General features: G+C 44.3%; 1 protein-coding gene across 1 annotated transcript; it reads left to right on the top strand.

Annotated features, from left to right (window-relative positions):
- The first annotated feature begins 11353 nt into the window (after nucleotides 1–11353).
- LOC144691427 (TSC22 domain family protein 1-like) lies at nucleotides 11354–23375 on the top strand. Its single transcript, XM_078559514.1, has 2 exons — nucleotides 11354–14045; nucleotides 22798–23375. The coding sequence occupies exons 1-2, from the start codon at nucleotides 11356–11358 to the stop codon at nucleotides 22832–22834; spliced, it is 2727 nt and encodes a 908-aa protein (XP_078415640.1). The 5' UTR covers nucleotides 11354–11355; the 3' UTR covers nucleotides 22835–23375.
- The last annotated feature ends 439 nt before the right edge of the window (nucleotides 23376–23814 follow it).

Here is a 23814-nt window from a genome sequence, read left to right on the forward strand (position 1 = left end):
TAATCAAGGACAGTCAACATGGTTTTGTTAAGGGGAGGTCATGTCTGACTAATTTGATTGAATTTTTCAAAGAGATGACTATGTGTGTAGATGAGGACAATGCATTTGATGTAGTCTACTTGGACTTCAGCAAAGCTTTTGTTAAGGTCCCGAATGAGAGACTGATAATGAAGGTAAGAGCCCATGGGATCCAAGGCAATTTGGCAAATTAGATCCAGAATTAGCTGAGCGGCAGGAAGCAGAGGGTGATGGTCGAGGGGTGTTTTTGTGACTGGATGCCTGTGTCCAGTGGGGTCCCACAGGGATCGGTGTTGGGTCCCTTGTTGTTTGTGGTATATATAAATGATTTAGACTTGAATGTAGGAGGGTTGATCAGTAAGTTCGCGGATGACATGAAAATTGGTGGGGTGGTAAATAGTGACGAGGATAGCCTTAGATCACAGGAGGATATAGACGGGCTGGTCAGATAGACTGAACAGTGGCAAATAGAATTTAATCCGGATAAGTGTGAGGTGATGCACTTGGGCAGGACAAACAAGGCATGGGAATACACGATGAATGGTAAGACCCTGGGAAGTACCAAGGATCTGTGGGACCTTGGTGTGTATGTCCACCAGTCCCTTAAGGTAGCAGGACAGGTAGATAAGGTGGTTAAGAAGACATATGGGACATTTGCTTTTATTAGCCGAGGCAGAGAATATAGGAGCAGGGAGGTTATGCTAGAACTGTATAAAATGCTGATTAGGCCACAGCTAGAGTATTGCTTGCAGTTCTGGAATCCGCATTATAGGATAGATGTGATTGCACTAGAGAGAGTGTAGAGGAGATTTACCAGGATGTTGCCTGGGCTGGAGAGTTTTAGTTATGAGGAGAGATTGGATAGACTGGGGTTATTTTCCCTGGAGCAGAGGAGATTGAGGGGGGACAAAAGTTATGAGGGGCATAGATAGGGTAGACAGGAAGGAACTTTTCCCCTTGGTGGAGGGATCAATAACCAGGGGGCATAGATTTAAGGTAAGAGGCAGGAGGTTTAGAAGGGATGTGAGGAAGAATTTTTTCACCCAGAGGGTGGTGGGAATCTGGAACTCACTGCCTGAAAGGGTGGTAGAGGCAGAAGCCCTCATAATATTTAAGAAGTATTTGGATGTGCACTTGCGATGCCATGGCATACAAGGCTATGGGCCTAGTGCTGGAAAATGGGATTAGAATAGTTAGGTACTTGTCTGACTGGCGCAGACTCGATGGGCTGAATGGCCTTTTTCTGTGCTGTAGACCTCTATGACTCTAACCTTTCTTGTCATTCTCAGTTCAAAACATAGTCATGCCACATAAAGGGACTGGATCACTTTCGCCAAAATCGCCTGAGGTGACTAATGAAGATCAGCTGTGAAGACTAGATCCCTGATACCGAATTCCTTAAAAAAAGCTGACATGATGAGCTTTGATTCTCCAATCATGAAGGCACACTTTTGATGGTCAGATCATGTGGTGCTGATGAACAGGAGCCAAGGAAGATTTTTTATGCTGCAGGAAGAATTATGGAAGCGATTTTATGTGATTAAGTAAAGAGATATGAAGGCTACTTAAAAGCAGGTCTGAATCAGGGCTAAGTCATAAGTGGGACCAACTTCCACAAGAAAACATGGTGATACACTATGCATGAAGGCACTTCCTGCTGTGAGGTCTGTTGTATTGTTGATTCTGAAAGTAAATGCCAGTCGAGGAAGTCCCTCTTCAGAATTTGGGATCCACTGTTCAATCTGTGGACACTCATTCCATCGCAAACTGGTCTCATCCCTCATCAGAGAACTCATTGTAGAAAATGAGATGATATTCTGGCAGTCTTCTTCAATATCGAAGGACGAATGATGACAAATATGCAGCTATGGCCAGTGCTTTAGTGTCTTCCATGCTCCAGATGTACCTGTTGCAGTGCCTCAGGGTGGTGCCATTTCTTCAGTCACTGGGCCATTGACCAGCAAAGACACTGCCTCTGACATTCTGTAGAAAAGAATGAATTGATGAATGATTGAGTGGCCATAGCAGTGCTATTTCTCAATCCATCTCAATGTGCATTCTTTCTCTTTATAATGCATCCAGAATTCCTGGATATTTGGAAGGGTGATGCAGTTGGAGCCAATTCTGTGGACCTTATTAATTTCTCCATGGCAGGGACTTTGCTTATTGGAGCGAAAGCAATGCCTTCTGCATTAAAACACTTTTTTCCCCCTACCCTCCCATCGGAAACCATCAGTTTGAAGGGTTTCCCCCATGAGACCCGTTCAGAATTATCTTGATAGATATCAGTGCATTTCAATCTGCCTTCTAAGGCGTTTGAAGTATGAGGACATAGGGCATTATTCTTGTTTCCTGAGATTGGGATACAGCCAGCACCGTGTTTATTTGGACATTGAAGATAAGCCAACTCCTACCAGCTTCAGCAGCAACGTTTGATTAATGGCTATAATTGTTTAGAGTTGCTAAAGGTAAGAATGAATTTCATTCATGTTACACAGAATTAAGTCTATTAGGTTGTGGATGGTAAACAGAGAATTGTTTACTCAGGAAATAGTTCTATACAACTTGTTTATAATGCTCACCTGATAATTCTTCAAAACAGGTTCATGTTTTGCTAACAAGCAGTGCTCCCTATATGTACATTGACCATGGCGATTTAGTCATGCCAATCTCTCATATTTATTTCATTGTTTTTTTAAGATTGGGAGTTCCTTTTTAACACATTAAAATCAATACAATTGTACATATAATACAATTTAATAGCTATCCTAATGTGTGACACCGAGTACAAGCATTAATAATGTTGTAACCATAATTTTGAGAATACAATGTGTTGTGACCTGTGACAGAGAATAGTGACGAGTATATTTTTTTTAAAACTTGGATTTATATAGTGACTTTTGACCTCAGGAGATAACAAATCATTTAATCTACCTTTTTACCCAATATTTTAGCCATCTGCCCTAATATCTCCTTACATGGCTCGGTGCCCAATTTTGCTTTATAATGCTTCTGTGAAGCACCTTGGGATGTTTTATTACCTTAAAGGATATACAAGTACATATTGATATAAAAGCAAAAAATTGTGGATGCTGGAAATCCAAAACAAAAATAAAAATAAAAATACCTGGAAAAACTCAGCAGGTCTGACAGCATCTGCGGAGAGGAACACAGTTAACATTTTGAGTCCGTATGACTCTTCAACAGAACTAAGGAAAAATAGAAAAGAGGTGAAATATAAGCTGGTTTAAGGGGGGGTGGGACAGGTATAGCTGGATAGAGGGCCATTGATAAGTGGAGATTGCCAAAAGATGTCACAGATAAAAGGACAAAGAGGTGTTGAAGGTGATGATATTATCTAAGGAATGTGCTAATAGGTGACATTAAGGGTGGAAAGCAGGATGAGCAAGGTACAGATAGCCCTAGTGGGGGTGAGGTGGGGGGAAGGGATCGAAATAGGCTAAAAGGTAGAGATAAAACTATCATGGTTCTGGGAGGGAGAGGAAGGTGTGAGGGCGGATGCGCGGGAGATGGGCCGGACACGGTTGAGGGCCCTGTCAACCACCGTGGGTGGAAAACCTCGGTTAAATAAGAAACCGTGTCCGGCCCATCTCCCGCGCATCCGCCCTCACACCTTCCTCTCCCTCCCAGAACCCATGATAGGGTCCCCCTTGTCCTCACTTATCACCTCACCAGCCTCTGCATTCAAAGGATCATCCTCCGCCATTTCCGCCAACTCCAGCATGATGCCACCACCAAACACATCTTCCCTTCATCCCAACAGCAGCATTCTGCAGGGATCGTTCCCTCTGGGACACCCTGGTCCACTCCTCCATCACCCCCTACACCTCAACCCCCTCCCACTGCACCTTCCCATGCAACCGCAGAAGGTGCAACACCTGCCCCTTTACTTCCCCTCTCCTCACCATCCAAGGGCCCAAACACTCCTTTAAAGTGAAGCAGCATTTCACTTGCACTTCCCTCAATTTAGTCTACTGCATTCGCTGCTCCCAATGCGGTCTCCTCTACATTGGAGAGACCAAACGCAGACTGGGTGACCGCTTTGCGGAATATCTTCGGTCTGTCCGCAAGCATGGCCCAGACCTCCCTGTCGCTTGCCATTTCAACACTCTACCCTGCTCTCATGCCCACAAGTCAATCCTTGGCTTGCTGCATTGTTCCAGTGAAGCTCAACGCAAACTGGAGGAACAGCACCTTATCTTCCGACTAGGCACTTTACAGCCTTCCGGACTGAATATTGAGTTCAACAATTTTAGATCATGAACTCTCTCCTCCATCCCCACCCACTTTCCGATCCCCCTTTTTTCCAATAATTTATATAGATTTTTTCTTTTCCCACCTATTATTTTTAAATGTATTTCCATCCATTGTTTTATCTCTACCTTTTAGCCTATTTCGATCCCTTCCCCCCACCTCACCCCCACTAGGGCTATCTGTACCTTGCTCATCCTGCTTTCTACCCTTAATGTCACCTATTAGCATATTACTTAGATAATATCACCGCCATCAACACCTCTTTGTCCTTTTGCCTATGACATCTTTTGGCAATCTCCACCTATCACTGGCCCTCTATCCAGCTCTACCTGTCCCACCACCCCCCCCTTAAACCAGCTTATATTTCACCTTTTTTATATTTTCCCTTAGTTCTGTTGAAGAGTCATACGGACTCGAAATGTTAACTGTGTTCCTCTCCGCAGATGCTGTCAGACCTGCTGAGGTTTTCCAGGTATTTTTATTTTTGTTTTACAAGTACACATTGTTGTTTACATCCAAGGAAATACTTCTAAAGGGCAATGAGTCAGAAAAAGAATCAATAGCAGAGTGTCAGCTCTGGCTCAATTAGTAGCACTCATCTCTGAGGCACAAGGTTTTGGGTTCAAGTCATACACCAGGGTTTAAGTACAAAAATCAAGTTTCATACTCCAGTGCAAGAGGTGCTGTCTTTCAGATGAGATGTTAGACTGAGGTGAGGGTGGATGTAAAAAAAATCTCATGGAATTTTTACAAAGAGTATTGGAGCTATCCTTGGTGTTTTATCCCTCAATCAACATCATTAAAAACATTAAATCCATCACATTTCTACTCTTTAGCTCTGAAGAAGAGTCATACGGACTTGAAAGTTTAACTCTGTTTCTCCCTCCACAGTTGTTGCCAGACCTGCTGAGTTTTTCCAGTAATTTTGTTTTTATTTCAGGTTTCCAGCATCTGCAGTATTTTGCTTTCATTGTTAAGAGCAGACTCTCTGGTCATAGAAACATAGAAACTAAGAGCAGGAGTAGGCCATTCGGCCCTTCGAGCCTGCTCTGCCGTTCATTATGATCATGGCTGATCATCCAACTCAATAGCCTGCTCCTGCTTTCTCCCCATATCCTTTGATCCCTTTCGCCCCAAGAGCTAAATCTAACTCCTTCTTGAAAACATACAATGTTTTGGCCTCAACTACTTTCTGTGGTAACGAATTCCACAGGCTCACCACTCTCTGGGTGAGGGAAATTTCTCCTCATCTCAGTCCTAAATGGTCAACCCCGTATCCTCAGATTGTGACCCCTGGTTCTGGACTCCCCCATCATTGGGAACATCCTTCCTGCATCTACCCTGTCTAGTCCTGTTAGAATTTTATAGGTTTCTATGAGATCCCCCCTCATTCTTCTGAACTCCAGAGAATATAATCCTAACCGACTCAATCTCTCCTCATATGTCAGTCCCGCCATCCCAGGAATCAGCCGGGTAAACCTTTGCTGCTCTCCTGCTATAGCAAGAACATCCTTCCTCAGGTAAGGAGACCAAAACCGCACATAATATTCCAGTTGCGGTCTCACCAAGGCCCTGTACAACTGCAGCAAGACATCCTTGTTCCTGTACTCGAATCCTCTGGCTATGAAGGCCAACATACCATTTGCCTTCTTTACCGCCTGCTGCACCTGCATGCTTACCTTCAGCGACTGGTGTACAAGGATACCCAGGTCTCGTTGCACATTCCTCTCTCTCAATTTATAGCCATTCAGATAATAATCTGCCTTCCTGTTTTTGCTACCAAAGTGGATAACCTCACATTTATCCACATTATACTGCATCTGCCATGCATTTGCCCACCCACTCAGCTTGTCCAAATCACACTGAAGCATCTCTGCATCCTCCTCACAGCTCACCCTCCCACCCAACTTTGTGTCATCTGCAAATTTGGAGACATTACATTTAGTTCCCTCATCTAAATCATTAATATATATTGTAAATAGCTGGGGTCCCAGCACCGATCCCTGTGGTACCCCATTAGTCACTGCCTGTCATTCGGAAAAAGACTCGTTTATTCCTTCTCTTTGCTTTCTGTCCGCCAACCAGTTTTCTATCCATCTCAATACACTACCCCCAATCCCATGCGCTTTAATTTTACACTCCAATCTCTTATGTGGGTCTTTGTCGAAAGCTTTCTGAAAGTCCAAATAAACCACATTCACTGGCTCCCCCTCATCAATTCTACTCATTACATCCTCGAAAAATTCCAGTAGATTTGTCAAGCATCATTTCCCTTTCATAAATCCATGCTGACTCTATCCGATTCTGCCACTGTTTTTCACATGCTCAGCTATCAAATCTTTTATAATGGACTCTAGAATTTTCCCCACTACTGACATCAGGCTGACTGGTCTATAATTCCCTGTTTTCTCTCTACCTCCCTTTTTAAATAGTGGGGTTACATTAGCTACCCTCCAATCTGTAGGAACTGTTCCAGAGTCCATAGAATCTCAGAAGATGACCACCAATGCATCCACTATTTCTAGGGCCACTTCCTTAAGTACTATGGGATGTAGATTATCAGGCCCTGGGGATTTATCAGCCTTCAATCCCATCAATTTCCCCAACACCATTTCCCTACTAATACTGATTTCTTTCAGTTCCTCCCTCTCACTAAACCTTGTGCTTCCCAACATTTCTGGTATGTTATTAGTGTCCTCCTTTGTGAAGACAGAACCAAAGTATGTATTTAGTTGGTCAGCCATTTCCTTGTTCCCCATTATAAATTCCCCTGTTTCTGACCGTAAGGGACCTAAATTTGTCTTCACCAATCTTTTTCCCTTCACATACCTATAGAAACTTTTACAGTCAGTTTTTATGTTCCCTGCAAGCTTACTCTCGTACTCTATTTTCCTCTTCTTAATTAATCCCTTGGTCCTCCTTTGCTGAATTCTAAACTGCTCCCAATCCTCAGGTCTGTTGTTTTTTCTGGCCAATTTGTGTGCCTCTTCCTTGCATCTAATACTATCTCTAATTTCCCTTGGTTTGGCCACCTCTCCTGTTTTACTTTTGCACCAGACAGGAATAAACAATTGTTGCAGTTCACCCATGCACTCTTTGAATGTTTGCCATTAGCCATCCACCGTCATCCCTTTAAGTAACGTTTCCCAATCCATCAGAGCCAACTCGCCCCTCATACCATCGTAGTTTCCTTTATTAAGATTCAGGACCCAAGTCTCAGAATCAACTTGGTCACTCTCCATCTTGATGAAGAATTCTATCATATTATGGTCGCTCATCCCCAAGGGGCCTCGTACAACTAGAATGCCAATTATTCCTTTCTCATTACACAATACTTGGTCTAGGGTGGCCTGTTCTCTAGTCGGTTCCTCAACGTATTGGTCCAGAAATTGTTCCCAATTGTATTGTTACCAATTTGATTTGCCCAATCTACATGCATATCAAAGTCACCCCTAATTACAGATGTTCCTTTATTACATGCATCTCTAATTTCCCTGTTTAATGCCATTCCCAACATCACCATTACAGTTTGGGGGTCCCTATATAATCCCCACTAATGGTTTTTGCCCCTTAGTGTTTCTCAGCTCTACCCATACAGATTCCACATCGTCAGAGCTAATATCTTTCCTCACTATTACGTTAATTTCCTCCTTAACGAGCAATGTAACTCCACCGCCTTTGCCTTTTTGTCTGTCCTTCATAAATACTGAATACCTCTGGATGTTCAGTTCCCATCCCTGGTCATCCTGCAGCCATGTCTCCGTAATCCCAACTATATCAGACCCGTTTACATCTATTTGCGCGGTTAATTCATCCACTTTATTGTGAATGCTCCTCGCGTTAAGGCACAAAGCCTTAAGGCTTGTCTTTTTAACATTACTTGTCCTGTTCCCACTATTTTTCACTGAGGCCCTGTTTGATTCTTGCCCTTGATTTCTCTTGCCTATCACTTTTCTTATTCCGCTTACTGTCTTTTGTTCTTGTCTATGGTTCCCCTTCCTCTGACTCCTTGCATAGGTTCCCATCCCCCTGCCATTTTAATTTTAACCCTCCCCAACCATTCTAGCAAATGTTCCCCCTAGGATATCAGTCCCAGTCCTGCCCAGGTGTAACCCGTCTAGTTTGTACTGGTCCCACCTCCCCCAGAACCGATCCCAATGTCCCAGGAATCTGAAACCCTCCCCCTCACACCATCTATTCAGCCATGTATTCATCTGATATATCCTGCTATTTCTACTCTGACTAGCACGTGGCACTGGTAGTAATCCTGAGATCACTAACTTTGAGGTCCTACTTTTCAACTTACTTCCTAATTCCTTATATTCTGCTTTTACGACCTCATCCCTTTTTTACCTATGTCGTTTGTACCAATGTGTACCACGACCACTGGCTGTTCAACCTCCCCCTTCAGAATGTCCTGTAGCTGCTCTGAGACATCCTTGACCCTAGCACCAGAGAGGCAACATACCACCCTGGAGTCTCGTTGTGGCCACAGAAACACCTATTTATTCCCCTTACAATTGAATCCCCTATAGCTATCGCATTCCCTCTCCTGAGCAGCAGAGCCAACCGCAGTGCAGTGGCTGTTGCTACTTTCCCCTGAGAAGCCATTCCCTTCAACAGTATCCAAAGTGGTATATCTGTTTTGCAGGGGAATAGCCACAGGAGGTTCCTGCACTGCCCGCCTAGTCCCCTTGCTCTGCCTGGTGGTCACCCATTCCCTTCCTGCCTGTGGACTCTTAGCCTGCGGTGTGACTACCTCTCTATATGTGCTATCCACGATACTCTCCGCCTTGCAGATGCTCCACAGTGTCCCCAGCCGCCACTCCAACTCCAAAACCCAGGCTTCCAGGAGCTGCAGCTGGAGACACTTCCCACAAGCATGCTGGCCCCGGGCACTGGAAATGTTCCCGGCTTCCCACATAGAGCAGGATGAGCACACCACGGCCTTGAGCTCTCCTGCCATGACTTACCCCTTTAAATTAAATTAAACTTTTTGAAAGATATCTAATGTCAAATAATATCAATTACTCTCGGGCCCTTCTTCCCTGCTCCTCGTTGTTACAGAATATAGCCCTTACAAACGATGAACCACAAAATAAGACCTCAAAAGCTATAAGCAATAAAAGTAGTAAATGCTTACCTGGCCGTACTCACGGTACTCAAAGGATCACCTCCTTCCTTCCTCACTGAACTCCCTCAGTCACCCCTGCTCTCCCAGCTTCTCTTCACCTCCCGACCTCCCCCATACGCTCCTTTGCAACTCCCGACTCCTCTCGCGCTTCTGCTCAACTCCCGACCCCTCTCTAGCTTTTTCTCAACTCCCGACTCTTCCAGTGCTTCTCTTCCCATTGGTCGTTATCACACTGCTATCCTATGGGAGTTTGCTGTGTGCAAATTGGCTGTGGCATTTCCTACATTACAACACTTCAAAAATACTTAATTGGCTGTAAAGAGCTTTGAGAGAGGAGTGTTGGTGAAAAGGGGTTTTTATCAATGCCAGTATTTCACTATCAGAAGATAATTTGCTGTGTTTTAAATGAGAAAATGTTCGGTATAGCGCAGTTATCAAATCTGCGAGCCTTTTTAAGCACCATCTATCACACCCCATAAAACTGCCAACATCATACTAGGTGTAAGATTTATGTAATTAGTGACAACCCATTTATAACATATGGAAATGTGAAGACCGACACGCCTAAAATGTATGATTAGCGAACACGACAGGGATGGAAAACTCATTTTATAACCATCGGGAGCCGCCTTTACTTTCGAAGGGCATGGGTCAGATTAGAAAAAAAGAAATGACCGAAACTCCATCCCTTCCGCATCGGAAAGGTTGGCAGGTCCGCAATCCTCCGGCACCTGGCTTCTCGGTCATTTCCGACAGCTGTGCCGAAGCTGCTCCGACAATATAAGGCGGCTCCCGCCCGAAGTTGGGTTCGGCAATTTCCGTCACCCCTGCTGGCGGCCGAAAGGGGGGGGGGGAGGGTGATTCGGCGCTTTCCGTCAGTCATGGCGGCAGCAGCGGCGGCGGCGGCGAGTGGGGGAAGGTTCGGGAATCTCCGTCACACAAGGTGGCGGTAGCTCGGCAATCTCCGTCACACAAGGTGGCGGCCACTCGGCCGTTTCCTTCGCTCATTGTGGCGGCGAAGGGGCAGTAGCTCGGCAGTTTCCGTCCCTCCGGGCTGCGGCGAGCGGGGCCGGTTCGGCTGTTTCCGTCACTCCCGAGGACGGCCAGCGCGCCCGGTTCGGCAGTTTCCGTCACACTGGGTTCCAGACGGGCTTTATGTCTAGTGCTAGGGGGTGAGGGGGGGGAGGAGAGGAGGCTACTGCGCCTGCGCGGTCGCCATCTTGCTGGCGCTCACTTCTCCAGTGACAAGCGGTAGTGAGTGAAAAGCTGCCCCGGTCACAAATAAGAGGAGCGGGAGCCGGCGAGACTCCAAACTCTGCCCCCCCCGCGCCTCCACAACCCCCTTAGCAACCGGGATCAACCCTGAGCGGGAGACGGCATTCCCCCACCCCTCCTGTTTATAATTCCATATCAAGATTAGATATTAATTTTTGAATGATGCGGTGAAACGGCTCCCCCTCAGTCAGCTCCGTGGAGTGAGAGAGAGAGTGAGAGCTGGGCCTTGCGGTGCTGCTGCCGGGCGCTCGCTCGCTCGCTCGCTCTGGGGTTAAAGAGGGAGAGAGAGGGCTGAGGGTGGTTGGGTGGGAGCCGGACCCCTGTTCCTTTTGAGTGAAGCTTTGAGATGAGGCGGCGGGTGGTGGTGGAGAAGAGGAGGAGGAGGCGGTGTCTCATTCGCTCAGTGTGAGGAGGGGGGTGGCTGGGTGGGCTCCGAGCAGACACCGGCCGGCCGGCTGCCTGCTTCCCTCGGTACAGCGCTCCTCACATTCCCCCTCCCCCCATCCCAACCTTATCCCGGTTGGTTTGCCGCAGTCTTAGGTTTTTTTTTGGGTTTGGGGTGAAGGGGGTTTATTTTTTTTGTGTGTGTGGGGGGGGTATTTTTTTTTTAGGGATTGTGTCTCTCTCTCTCCCCCCCCCCCCCCAATGCGATGATGCACCAGTCGGAAAGCGCGGCGGACAGGAAGATGGCGCACCCGCTCTACCCCCGGCGGAGCAGCAACAACCCCCCGGCCGGTGCGGCTTCCTCCACCTCGGCGGCCTCCTCCTCGGCCTCGCTCTCCAGCCTGATGGGCTCCCTCCCCGGCGGCCGCCCGCACCAGGACGACGGGCCGCCGGCCAGCCTTCGCTCGCCGGCCCTTGCGCCGGGCCCTTGCCCCAGCAACCCCGGCTCGATGCCGCCTCCGGCCGGGCCTCATCCGCCGCAGAGCCTCAGCCTCCATGCTCCTGCCGCCGCCGCCGCCGCTCCTCCTCCTGCTCCCACCGCCGGCTCCATGGCTGGGGCGCAGATGAAGAAGAAGAGCGGCTTTCAGATCACCAGCGTGACCCCGGCGCAAAACAACGCCGGCTCCAACAACAGCATCGCCGAGGACACCGAGAGCTACGACGACATGGATGAGTCTCACACCGAGGACCTGTCGTCTTCCGAGATCCTGGATGTCTCCCGGGCCACCGACTACGAGCCGGAGCGGAGCTCCTCCGAGGAGACTCTGAACAACGTGGGGGACGCGGAGACCCCCAGCGCCCTGTCTCCCAATCAGCCTCGCCTGCCTCAGCACCAGCCAGCTTTATTCAACGGGAGCATCCACAGCCTCCATCCACACCATCACCCTCATCCTCTCCATCACCACCATCATCATCACCACCATCACCACCCTGCCATGGTGGCAGGGCCCGCCATGGTCAGTGCTGCCACTGTACCTTCAGGAGGAGGAATAATTCCTCCTGGTAGCGTTACCACTTGTACTGAAAAAAATGGCACCAGTGCATCAATGTCTGGATTAGTGAGCAGCTCAGTTGGTACACCTACACCACTGACTTCCAACATCAGTACCCCAGGTAATGCCAGAACTGTAAGTGGATTGAGCGGTGTTAGTAGCAATGTAAACATCAACGTTGGTGGGGCAAATGTTGGCGCTAATGCTGTTGGTAGTAGTACCAATGCTATTGGGGCTCCTTCTAATACTGCAATCTCCACGAGTGCTGCAGGAGGCCAAGTGCCTGCAGTAAGCCAGCAGCCTGCAGCTGGCAGCTCCAGGTTCAGAGTTGTGAAACTGGATTCTAGTACTGAACCATACAAGAAGGGCCGCTGGGTTTGCACCGAATTTTATGACAAGGAAAATGTCACTGTTCTCACTGAAGGCACCCCTGTGAACAAGACGATGGAAAGTGTAAAGCAAGCTGCTGCCACTGATGCAAATCTGGAACGGGAAAGTACAAGTGGAGGGAGTTCGGTGAGCAGCACATTGAGTGCAGTAGGTTATTACATCGAAACTGCTGGCAATGGGGAGCCGGGATTGATTTCTGCACCTCAGCAACAGGCCTTTCAAGCACTGTGTAATCAGCAGTTGGATTTTAGCAGCGGTGGCCCTCTGGCACAGAGTGTTTCCCAGCCACAGCTTACACAAGTCCAGCTGCATTCACAAGATGTTATGCATTCGCAGCAGAGGCCAAGTGCTCCCCTGTCTGGTCGAACAAGTCTCAGTAACATAACGAGTGTTCAACAAGCCCCAATCCAGCAGCAGCTACCATATTCCCAGCAACAACAACAACCTTCGCAAACCATGTCAGCTGTGTCCCAGCCACAGCAACTATCGTATCCTCAGCAACAGCCAGCTTCACAGATGACAACACAGCATATTATGTCATCAAATACAAGTGCTGTCATTACAGAATATGTGCAGCACCCACAAATGCAGCCCTCTGCACAAGCCATGCAGCAGAGCAGTGGCGGGGTCGGATCAGCAGCAGTACCATCGGGCCAGCCACAACTCGTTCAAGGCCAAGCACAATCTGTATTAGCACAAGCACAATCTGGACAGACACCAGGTCAGCCTGTGGGACATGTTTCAGCAATGATGCCACCTACTGGTGGTGCCAATGGGCAGTTGGTAACTGGTCAACAAGGGAATACAATCTCTTTGTTAAAGCAGTCTTGCTCACCACCAATTAACAAGTCGACACCGATCGGCTTGCAGCCAAGTGCTCCTCAACCTGCCCCAGCACAGCCTCTGCAGAGCGGGATGGTACAACCACAGGCCAGCGCATCAGGGCTGGTGCAGCAGGTAACTGTGGCACCATCAAAACAGCAGTTGTCATCACAACCACAGGGTCAAGGGGTTGAGTGTATCATTCAAAGTGTGAACAATCAGCCGATAACTGGAATAAGTTCTACACCATCTACTGTCAATGCCAACCTACCCAGTGTTGGATCTAATGTATCTACCAGTATACCTACTGCATCTGCAAACGCTATTCCACAGCAAACCACTACGCAGACCTCTGTGCAGAATGGCAGTCTGATCCAGAATGCCAGCCAGCCTTCCATACCAACGAATGCAAGCCTCCCTGTGGTGCAGGGAGGACCACAGAAAATGGTGCCTGGCTCTGCCCAGTACTTTGCTCCCATCCAGTCACTTTTGAATGCAGTGGAAGATTCACAGCGACCGGCAGACCAGCCAGCGCTGAATGTACAACAGGTGGCTATTGGAGAAAGCGTACTAAGTGCAGCTTCTGCTCTGGTCCAGGAAATTGCCAGCAGTGCCCATCTGCCTGCTTCTGCATCGCTACTTCCTTTAAAGACCTTGCCACTATCCATGCAACCTGTGGATGGTGAAGATGACAGGTAAGAGTAGGTTTTGGCAAAGTCCATTGTGTATTTTTTAAAAAAAATGTTAACTCCATGTTTGCATATCAACGTCTTTTACAGGAAACTACTGTGGTTTTGCATTTGTTGCATTTTGCAATTTAATTCTTTGAACTGTGACTGCTGTTTACATGTTCCAGACAGTTATGTTTTTACATTGATAAATCCAACATAATTTGTTTTTATTTTAAACGCAATTTTCTTCAAAGGTATTTAACTGCACATTGGACACTATCACAAGTCAAAATGACTTCTCCCACTCTTCTGTAGACATAACTTTTCTTTTAATTCTTAAATTAGCTGCCACTAGTTAAAGGTAACCTCCAAAATACTGCAATTAAGTAAGACAAGAACTGTCTGTAGACTGCAAAAGAGAGAAGATTTTATGGCCTTATCCTACAGCATAGTCAAAACATGGGCATTTAAAATTACATCAGTAAGAATTTAAACAACCTGAAGAAACGCTTGTAAATTTTTCCTTCATCCTGCAGATTTTGTTGTAACAATCAGTGCTTGTCAGAGGCGCAGCCCCATTGCGGTTGATGGTGGGGATAGAAAAAGGGAGAAAATTAGCTGGAAAATAGCAGAGAATAGGGAGAGATCATGCATAATTGAATTCCTCTTATTTAGGAATAATTAAGCTCTTAAAGATATAATTTAATCTTGTTCAGTGAGCGATGTTGATCTTTGCACATGCGCCACTGAATGATGACCAGTGCTTGTTGCTGTCATATCAATTTGAATTACATGGAGCATTGCCATGGAAGGACACAGTAATTTTTGTATTTTTAGTTGCCAGTTTGTGAAGAATTTTTTTCATAAAATTGGGATTAAAAAGGAAAGCATTGCCTTGCAGACACAGCACTCATCAAAATAGTTTAGAAAGTGACATTTGACCCCATGTAAAATATGAGCTGAGCGCTGCACACTGAATCAGCCAGTTGTTTGGCTTGTCTGCCCTGCATTGCTATGGAATAGTGTAATGCTATAGCATTCTGAACAGGGGACTTGGTTCTACCTCCCTTTCATTGGTGATTGGCATGGAGCTGCTGCCAAACTGATGCCTTGTGCCAAAGTTTATACAAATGCTTAACAGATGGTTGATAGATTCAGATAAAAAAGATGACTGCCAAAGATAGTGTGAACTGAAAGCTCCGAGAATATGAATAAAATATTTTCCTTTGTTTTTATGAATTAGCAGTATCGGTTCTATTTTGCATGTTTTAAGTTACAGAAAATGCAGATTTTGATCAATGTATGTAAAATAAAAGTCCATGTATCAGTCTGAATTAAAAACCAAAGCATTGCAATGTTTACTGTAATTCCATCCACCAAAAGAGTTTTATGTCAAAGTAAGTTTAATGTGACATGAAAGCATGCACATATTTGCATAAAGACACTTTTGTTTGGCTTTATAAAATATGGACGTTATATAAGTGTGCATCTTGTTGGTGGGAAATCTTAAGGCTTTGTTGCAAAAAGACTGCAGATTGACTTTCAAATTTAACGGTTGTTGGAAGCCCCCATCCCTTCTGTTCACCAGGTATATGTGCTGTGGGGTGTAGTACTGAGCCAGCATTATTGATCTCTAGTTAACATTGAGTCAATGGATCTTAACTGGGCAGTGGTTTAAGGCACTGTTGACTTTGGTGTCACTGGGCTGGAGAGAATGGGAGAATCACCCAGGGTTCTATCTTCTATTTCTGTTTAGTCATCTATACTGGGGTGTGTGTAATAGATGCAGGAGACACCAGGGTTATGATGTTTCTCCTGGTCTGCCACCCATGCTGGCAGTGAATCTATTTGAAGGCATCCTGTGTCTGCAAAACTCCACTTCGGCATATATCACTGCCCTTCAGAAGAGGGGAAAATCTGTGAGATCAGGAGGGAAGTGTCAGGGAATGTTGTGTGATGCAAAGTTTTCAAGCATCATAAAGATGTATTGCTTCACTTATTGGAAGCTGGTAATAATGGGGTCTCTGCAAAAAGCATTAAATCCACTCTGCTGTGTTCTGATGTCAAAGTTTATATCCGTTCAACAGTGATATGCTGTGAGCTATTTATGGTGAGCCTGTGGCTGTCTGTTAAATCTAAGTGATTAACATGATCAGCATCTCACTTCCTTTTCTTCCCCCAACACCACCCCCCCCAGCCCCCCTCTCTCACTTCTACAATGTTATTTTATCTTTAGTTCACTCCTAGACTTAAAGGCCTGACATAGGCACAAGCTTTAAAACATTGTAACATCGGAGCGGATGCATGTAAATTTATTATTGCTTTTTCTCCTTTTGCTCCTAGAGGATAGTTTGGAATGATACTATATTTCAAAAGATCAATCTTTTATTTTGATAGGTACTTGTTTCCTTTGAATGTCCTTGGGAAGAGGGAGCCATTTTTTTTGTTAAACTCTTAGAATTGTTCCACCTAAATCTTAATGTGTCTAGATATTTGTTATTGTTCTAGGCATTTCAAGATGCTGCTTGAAATAACGTGGAGGGCTGCATTTAATTCACAACTCCTGAAGAAAATCCTTGGTGTTACTAGTAACTGATGAAGAAATGAACATTGTGTTTCTCATGCTATTAATTCCTGATAGGTATCTAAACTTTAAAAATCTGTGCATTGCAGCTAATGAAAGTGAAAATTAGGGTGGTAAAACCTTGTATAACAGTATTTCTAACAGTTAAGCAGTGATGGGGTGCTTGAATGAGAGATTTTAGGAGATTAAATCGTTAATGAAGCGTTGGAACCTGATGAGACCATCAATGGAATTTGGGAATGCAGCTAGAAAATGTCAAGTTTTGCAAATATCTAGATACATGAAATTGAGTTTTGTATTTTTAGTAAAATGGCTCATAAAACAGAAGCAGATGATGAGTCCAATTTGGCATAATGCAGAACTCCTTTGTATAGATATTGACCTGTAAAGATATTGCTTGCAAATTTGCTATTTGCCTTGAGCCAATGATTTGTTTTTAAATTCTTGATATTTCCTAGTGTTCACGAGCAAAATAAAATGCTTTACCTATAACTCTTAAGTGTCTGATTCGCTTTCTCTTCACCTTCCACTTTGTCTCTCTATTTTGAACCTCAGTTTATCTTGCCTCTGTATTAGTTTAATTTTTTAGCCGTTTTTTTAGCATGCATCCCCTCCAACCAGATTTCCTCTCCCCTGTGTGTATGTTTGTGCTTTTTCTCTTTCTTTCCTTATCACTGTCTCCTTTCCCCATGTCTGCCCACAAAGATTCACAGATGCTGTTTCTGGCTATCGAGGAGGGACTAACAATTTGGTTCAGGAGCAGTTCAGAGGACTTAGATGGGATTTGGTGGCAGATCATTGGTCTGCAGGTTTAACCAAGCTGAAAATGTGGAACTTGATCACTTTGGGAAGGGTTAGGTCAACAAAGAGGAATTTAAGGACGTTTGAGAAGAGTGAGGCAGAAGGGTTTTGGAGGGTCTCAAGGTCAGAGTTGGTGCACAGATATTTCTGGGGAAGTTAGAAATAACTAACTTGGTATGAGTGAGGCCAAGAAGGGTTTTATGCATAATTGAAAATTTTAAATTGGAGGACATGGAGCCAATATTAGCCACCAAGGAGAGAATTGGGTGGGTGGATGTGGTGTGGTTTAGGATACCTGCAGCGGAGTTTTGGATGGGCTGAAATTTCTAGAGTATGGAGGAAGGCATAGGAATAGTCAAGTCTAGGGGTGATAAAGGCACAGGTGAAGGTTTCTGCAGGCGATGTGCTGAGGCAGGCAAAGGCACAGAGCTGGACATTGGAGGAGATGGGACCAGAAACTCAGCTTGGGATCAAATAAGGTGCCAAAGTTGTGAACCGCATTTAATCTGATACAATGGCCAGCATGGGAGCTTGAATCTGTGACAAGGGTAAGGAGAGGAGGCAGAAGGTGGTTTCTCTGATGCAGCTTGTACAAGGTCGGATGTCAGACAGTCCATCAACACAGCCAGTGTTGTGTTGTCCAAATCTTGATGCTTTTTCATGCTAGTTACTTCCTGCAGGGAATATCGAGGCGGGGTGGTGGTGGTGGGGAGGGTGAAGCAGTATTTTGGAAAAAGTCCTTTTTAACCTATTGGAAGCTGAGAGGAGAATTTCTATTGGATTCACTCAACATTGTTTGTGTACTTCTAATATTGCAGCATGAATCTCAAACAACAAAAAGGACATTTGACTCATCAAACTTGCTCCTTCCAACAGCTTGTGTAATTTCAATACTGTTGGGGACACTGCACAATTTGGTGTGAAAGGAGTTGGGTATGCAAGTTAAAACTTCAGAGGGAACAGAACTGTTTTGATCCTGATCTTGAAGATAATCAAATTTGCTTTACATCATGGCTATTTTATTCAGTACAATATTTATCACCTACGTCAACAATTATGTTCCTGTAATCTTTTATAACCATTGGTCCCTGTTAGTTTGTTTCTGAAGGCCTACCCCTCAAATTGAGTTGTGTTTTAGTCCAAAAATTGAAGTTTCACTTGACTCTGGAGGGGTTGAGATTTTGAAGCTCTTTGATACATTCTCTGAGAAATGTTATGGGAGTTGTGGTTCCCACCTTATTTCCACTGAAATACATTATCCTGGGTGCTGGAATTTTAAGTCAGTGTCTTACATGTCAGTGTAAGTACTGGTGGATCAAGAGACACCATAAATGAAGAATTCAGTACAGTAAACCATTAAGTAAAACTTCAGACTGAGATGAGAGTTCTTTCTTTCTTCCCCTTTGCTTCGCTGATATTTGTGCTAGCATGGCAGAGTAATCTTTTGCACACTTTAATGATGAGCTTGGATATGTTGACCAGAGCCAACAGTCCTGGACCACACTCCCAAGTACTCGTCACTGGAGGCTCAGTGGCTGTAAGCTTTCACATGCAGTTATATACCAACACATTCAAGTGCTACAAAGGTTTGGGAGTAGAAGCTGGAAAGGTACTTGCAAGTTAAGGAAATATTGTGAATCCACAGGGTGATGTTGACCAACATCAACCACTTGCATTTATCAGCACTTTTTAACTTGGGAAGATATCTCCAGGTGCATTAGGGAAGTGTTAAACTTGTCAGGGAAACAAAATCAGCCTGAACCAAAGAAGATGACACTTGGGAGTGAATAAAATCTTGATCAGGGAAATAGGGTTTAAAGGGGGTGGGGGTGAGAGATTGTAAATAAGAGAGAAAAGGCTTTAGGAAAGGAATTCAAGAGCTCTGGCCTTAAGATGGTTTATCGCGCAGCTGGTGGTTTGAAGGAAGTTGGGGATGCACAAGAGACCAGAATTAGAGGAACTCTTGAGTTAAGGGAGGCTGAAGAAGGTTGCATAGGTATGGGTGAGGGTCATGAAGGAATTTGAACACTAGGGTGAGAAATTTCAGTTGGCAGACTGGGAATTATTTTGGGTCAGTCAGCACAGATGGGTAGGTGGAATTTTTGTGCAGGCTGAGAAGCAAGCAGTAGAGTTTTGGAGGAACTGAAATTTGGCAGGGTGGGTAGTGAATAGTAGGGGAGGGGTGGGTGGGGGTGGGGGCGGGGCGCTGGTCAGGAATGTATGGAATAGTCAAGCCTGAGTTGGCACAAACTGACAAACTTAAGTCGGTGGATTGCATGCCCTGTCCTTGCTTTTGTACTTTGTGGCCATGTTTATTGTATGTCAGGAACAAGAACCCAGGTTGATACTTCCAACTAGGGGTGCTGAGGCCACTTGTCAATTGTACTGCTGCTACCACTGTAGCTTGCTTCAGCACCAACCAGACATTGCACTTGTTCTCTGGGGCTGTTTAATGTTATGTTGGAATATAATTCAGCCTTCTGAAGGTTAATGTTCTAGCAATGTTTCTGTTGGATTTCCACTGTTACTGAGTTCAGTTCCTAAATTAGTTTGGTTACAACAGTTTGTTGGTTAACTTGTCTCTGAAATTACCAGTTGTTTCTGAAATTATAAGCTGTCAGTATCAAAGTTGTGACTGTGTTGCAGAGGCTGACACCTGGTGTTATGTTAGCCGATTCAGGAGCTGAATAATCGCTTGAACACTAAGATATCCTTAACACTGAGCTCTGCCCCTTACTTTGTTTACCCCCACTTCATTTTTTTTTCTCCATTTTCTGAAGGTGCTGTGGCTACTTGACTTCCAAGTAACCATTCATCATGTTGAGCCTGCTCACTGCACTTTCAATACTTAGTTTCTGCGTGTGCACATGTTTGCACGCTCGCTATCTGAAGTTGACTCTGGATGTAGCATTTACAGAATGTGGTAATGCTTTGCTTTGTCAAAATGCTCAAAAATGAATTAATGTCCCAAGCTTGACAATAATAGGCTGCTAAAAACAAAGCCGTTTATTTAAAAGTGGGCTACTGATGGTCAAATGTAAGCATGTTGCAAACTAAGGCCTGTTCTTTAATGTGCTATCATGTTATAGCAACTGCTTGTGAGGTTTGTTTTTGTATACCGCATCCCAGAAACCACCTTTTGTTGAGAGACCAGTGGATTTTACTACAGGATAGCCATAACCTATTTGCTATTGGTTCTATGGCTATAATTATAATCCTCTAATTTCTCCAGCTGCCTTTTGCTTTTACATTTGATTGTGTTCAGTCAGCTGTAAGTTATATAACATAGGTAAACTCCATGCTCTGAATATGTTGAGAATGAGGTTCAAAGAGAGACACAAGATAGATAGCTCTTTCCCATTGGCTCCCAGCAGTAGTGTTACAGTGCCAGTTGGTACTTTTTGGGGGATTTAACTGAAATTGCTTCAATTATAGCAATACTTTTGCTTTGCTGGTATAAGTGAAACTCATGAGTTCTGGCTGTTGCCAGAACTATTGTATCTGCCTGTCCTTGGAGGCCTAATCGAAAGTGCTTTCAGTATTTGGTAATCTTGAGTCTACACCTGATTTTGTTTCTCTCGTTGAATGTGGCATTGACATGAAAGTTTGTTTATTGATGAGGCATTTTATACAGTTAAAATGGAGATCAATGACATGTGACTTTCTGTTGAAAACCTTGTGAAACTTCTCTTTTTCCTATGAAAATAAATTGACATTGACTTAATACATAGTCCTTACAGTACAGGAACAGGCCATTTGGTCCAACAGGTCCATGCTGGTGTTTATGCTCCGCCCACCCAAGTCTCTTCCCACCCTTCATCTAGACCTTTCACCATAACCACCTTTTCCCCTTTTGTGTTTGTCCAAATTCCTTTAAATGCATCTATGCTCGTTGCCTTATTACTTGTGGTAGTAAGTCCCAGTTCTTATCACTCTGAGTAAGGAAGATTCTCCTGAATTTATTAGTGATTATCATGTATATTTATGGTCCCTAATTTTGCTCTCCCCACAAGTGGAAATACCTTCTCCACATCCACCCTATCCGAGCCCTCTATCAGGTCATCTCTAGTCTAGGGAAACATCCCCCTACCTGTTCAATTTTGACTGATCGGCATAATCTCTCAGTCCTAGTATAATTCTAGTAATTCTTTATTGCACCTTCTCCAGGCTGGGCACCTTATTATTTTTTTACTGGTCACCTGATTCCACATGCTGTATAGTCATGAGTCTATTATGTCATACTTTATCAAGGGCCTTTTGGAAATCAAAGTATATTGCACCTTCCGCATTAGGCCTTAGCTACGATTTCTGTTAGTGCTAAGAATTCAATAAAATTGAATTTTGGTTGAAAAATTGCACTTTCTGCTCATGCAGTGTTGTGGTTTCAGAAGTGTGCATTGATTGAGTAGATTCCTTTGGCATAGCTGTGCTTCCTTAGTACTGTGTACCTGCTGAGGATCAAGATTTTTCAGTTCACAATTCGTCCCACCCTGCAATATTTCAGTAGAGCACCTGACAGTAAAGAGAAAGAGACATTCAGCTTTTTCAGATATCAGATTTTTTTTGAAGTAGGTGTTTATGTTATTAAGAGGGTACATGTGCAATTGCCTGTGGCATGTTTGAGTTTTAAGCTTAAAGGTAGCTTCCTTCTGGGCAAAGCTTGTAACCACTTTTTGGTATTTTATAAACCTCATCTGTGGTTTTATTTTTGTCTGACATAGGTAAGCATACATACTGAAACATGTCACTCTTATTTCCTGTCAGGGTTTTGGTGTGGAGTAATTTGTTTAAACTCTGGTTGCTAAGTTTGACTCTCTGGTGTCTAAAATAAATAATCTGAATTTTTTTAAACTGGGGGGATGGTCACAAGATCTGGTGAAATAAAGGGTCAACAAAATAGTTTTCTTGGGTCAAAATGAAGTGGATAAACCGCTAAATAGCAAGTGTTTTGGAAAGTGCAAGTAAATAGTTTAATGAACACAACCGTCTTCACAAATGCAGTGCCAAAAAGTAGTGGAGGTACCTCATAAACTGCATATTACCACTTTTCCACCCCTACTCCCCATGGAAGTTGGTAAGTAATTAGGTGAATGCTTGATGCTGCCCATCAATCTAGAGAAATGATTAAATTCTGCCTGTGCAAAGGCAAGGAAGCGTCAAGGTGCTAAAGCAATTTACAGTCTTATCTCTAACTTTAGGAACCTCTGAGGGAAACTTGGGTATAATCCCATTCCCAGCCATTTTAGTTATTCCAGTTAAAATTTGATTAACCCACTGAACCCACAATTCACCCTTTTGTGCACAGACATGAGTTAAAGGTATTTAGCTATGGCCAACAGTTCTGCCCAAAGTTGGCCCGTTTTAAGGAATTTTCCTTTTTTTTCTCTACAGTTTTTCCGGACAACTTGAAAGCTTTGGACTTGTTTGAGTCTAGCTTCGTGGGTGCTAATCTGTCTTAGCTGTGACCTTTTTTAGTGTGTGAACCTTACTGGTAAATATTGGTGTTGCAGCTAAGCCAACTTCTGTTCTCAATTGATGCCTAAATGCATATTTCCTGCACATGGATGGCTAGGTGTTGATTAGGAGTGAGTATTTTTTTCCTCCTCTCCCTTACCTAGTAGCAGTGCTGCTACTCGATCCAAGAAGAACTAACTCCGCACAGTCTGTGGATGGAACCTGGTGTGGCCTGCATTGCTGAGTTGCTTAGTGTGAGACTAAAAAGAAAGACTTACATTTGTAAAGCGCCCTTCAGAATGTTCCAAAGCATTTTGTTTTGAAGTGCAGTCACTGTTGTAATGTAGAAAATGTGGTGGCCAACCTATACAAAACAAGCCCCCACAAATGGCAATCAAATAAATGAGCAGCTGTATTCCCTGTTAGTTGAGGGTTAAATGTTGGCCAGTGAACTCGGTGAACTTCTCTGCTCTCCTTTTGAATTGTGCCTATATTTTGTATACTTAAAGCACTCGTCAGCATAATTTTGTGTATTCCAGCCAGACGCAGAATAGGGAAGTGATGCAACTGTACATATTGTGCCATATCTCCTCCTAGTTTGCTGCTAGACAAAAGTTAGTACATTAATCAGTTGTTTGACGCTTCCTGCATTTTATTCTAACTCCTCCCCTTCAAATAAAACAAAGCTGCTTCTGCTCATCACTGCAGAAGTTGGAAACAGCTGCTTCAGTCTCGAAACATTGAATTAAATCTGTGCACAAAATGCATATTTAAAAATAATAGTCTTGGGCTGTGTTTTGTGCTCGATCCTTTGAATACCTGTGGATAACAGAAGACCATGTAATTGCTGTAAAATGAGTAATGTTCGTAAAATAAAATGCTCTTCTATACATGTAAATTGTAGTGGTCCTTTGAAAGGTACTTTATTGCAATCATTATTTTTAAATAGACACG

The sequence above is a fragment of the Cetorhinus maximus genome, chromosome 16 (genome assembly GCF_964194155.1).
Source record: "Cetorhinus maximus chromosome 16, sCetMax3.hap1.1, whole genome shotgun sequence".
In the NCBI taxonomy this organism is placed as follows: domain Eukaryota; kingdom Metazoa; phylum Chordata; class Chondrichthyes; order Lamniformes; family Cetorhinidae; genus Cetorhinus; species Cetorhinus maximus.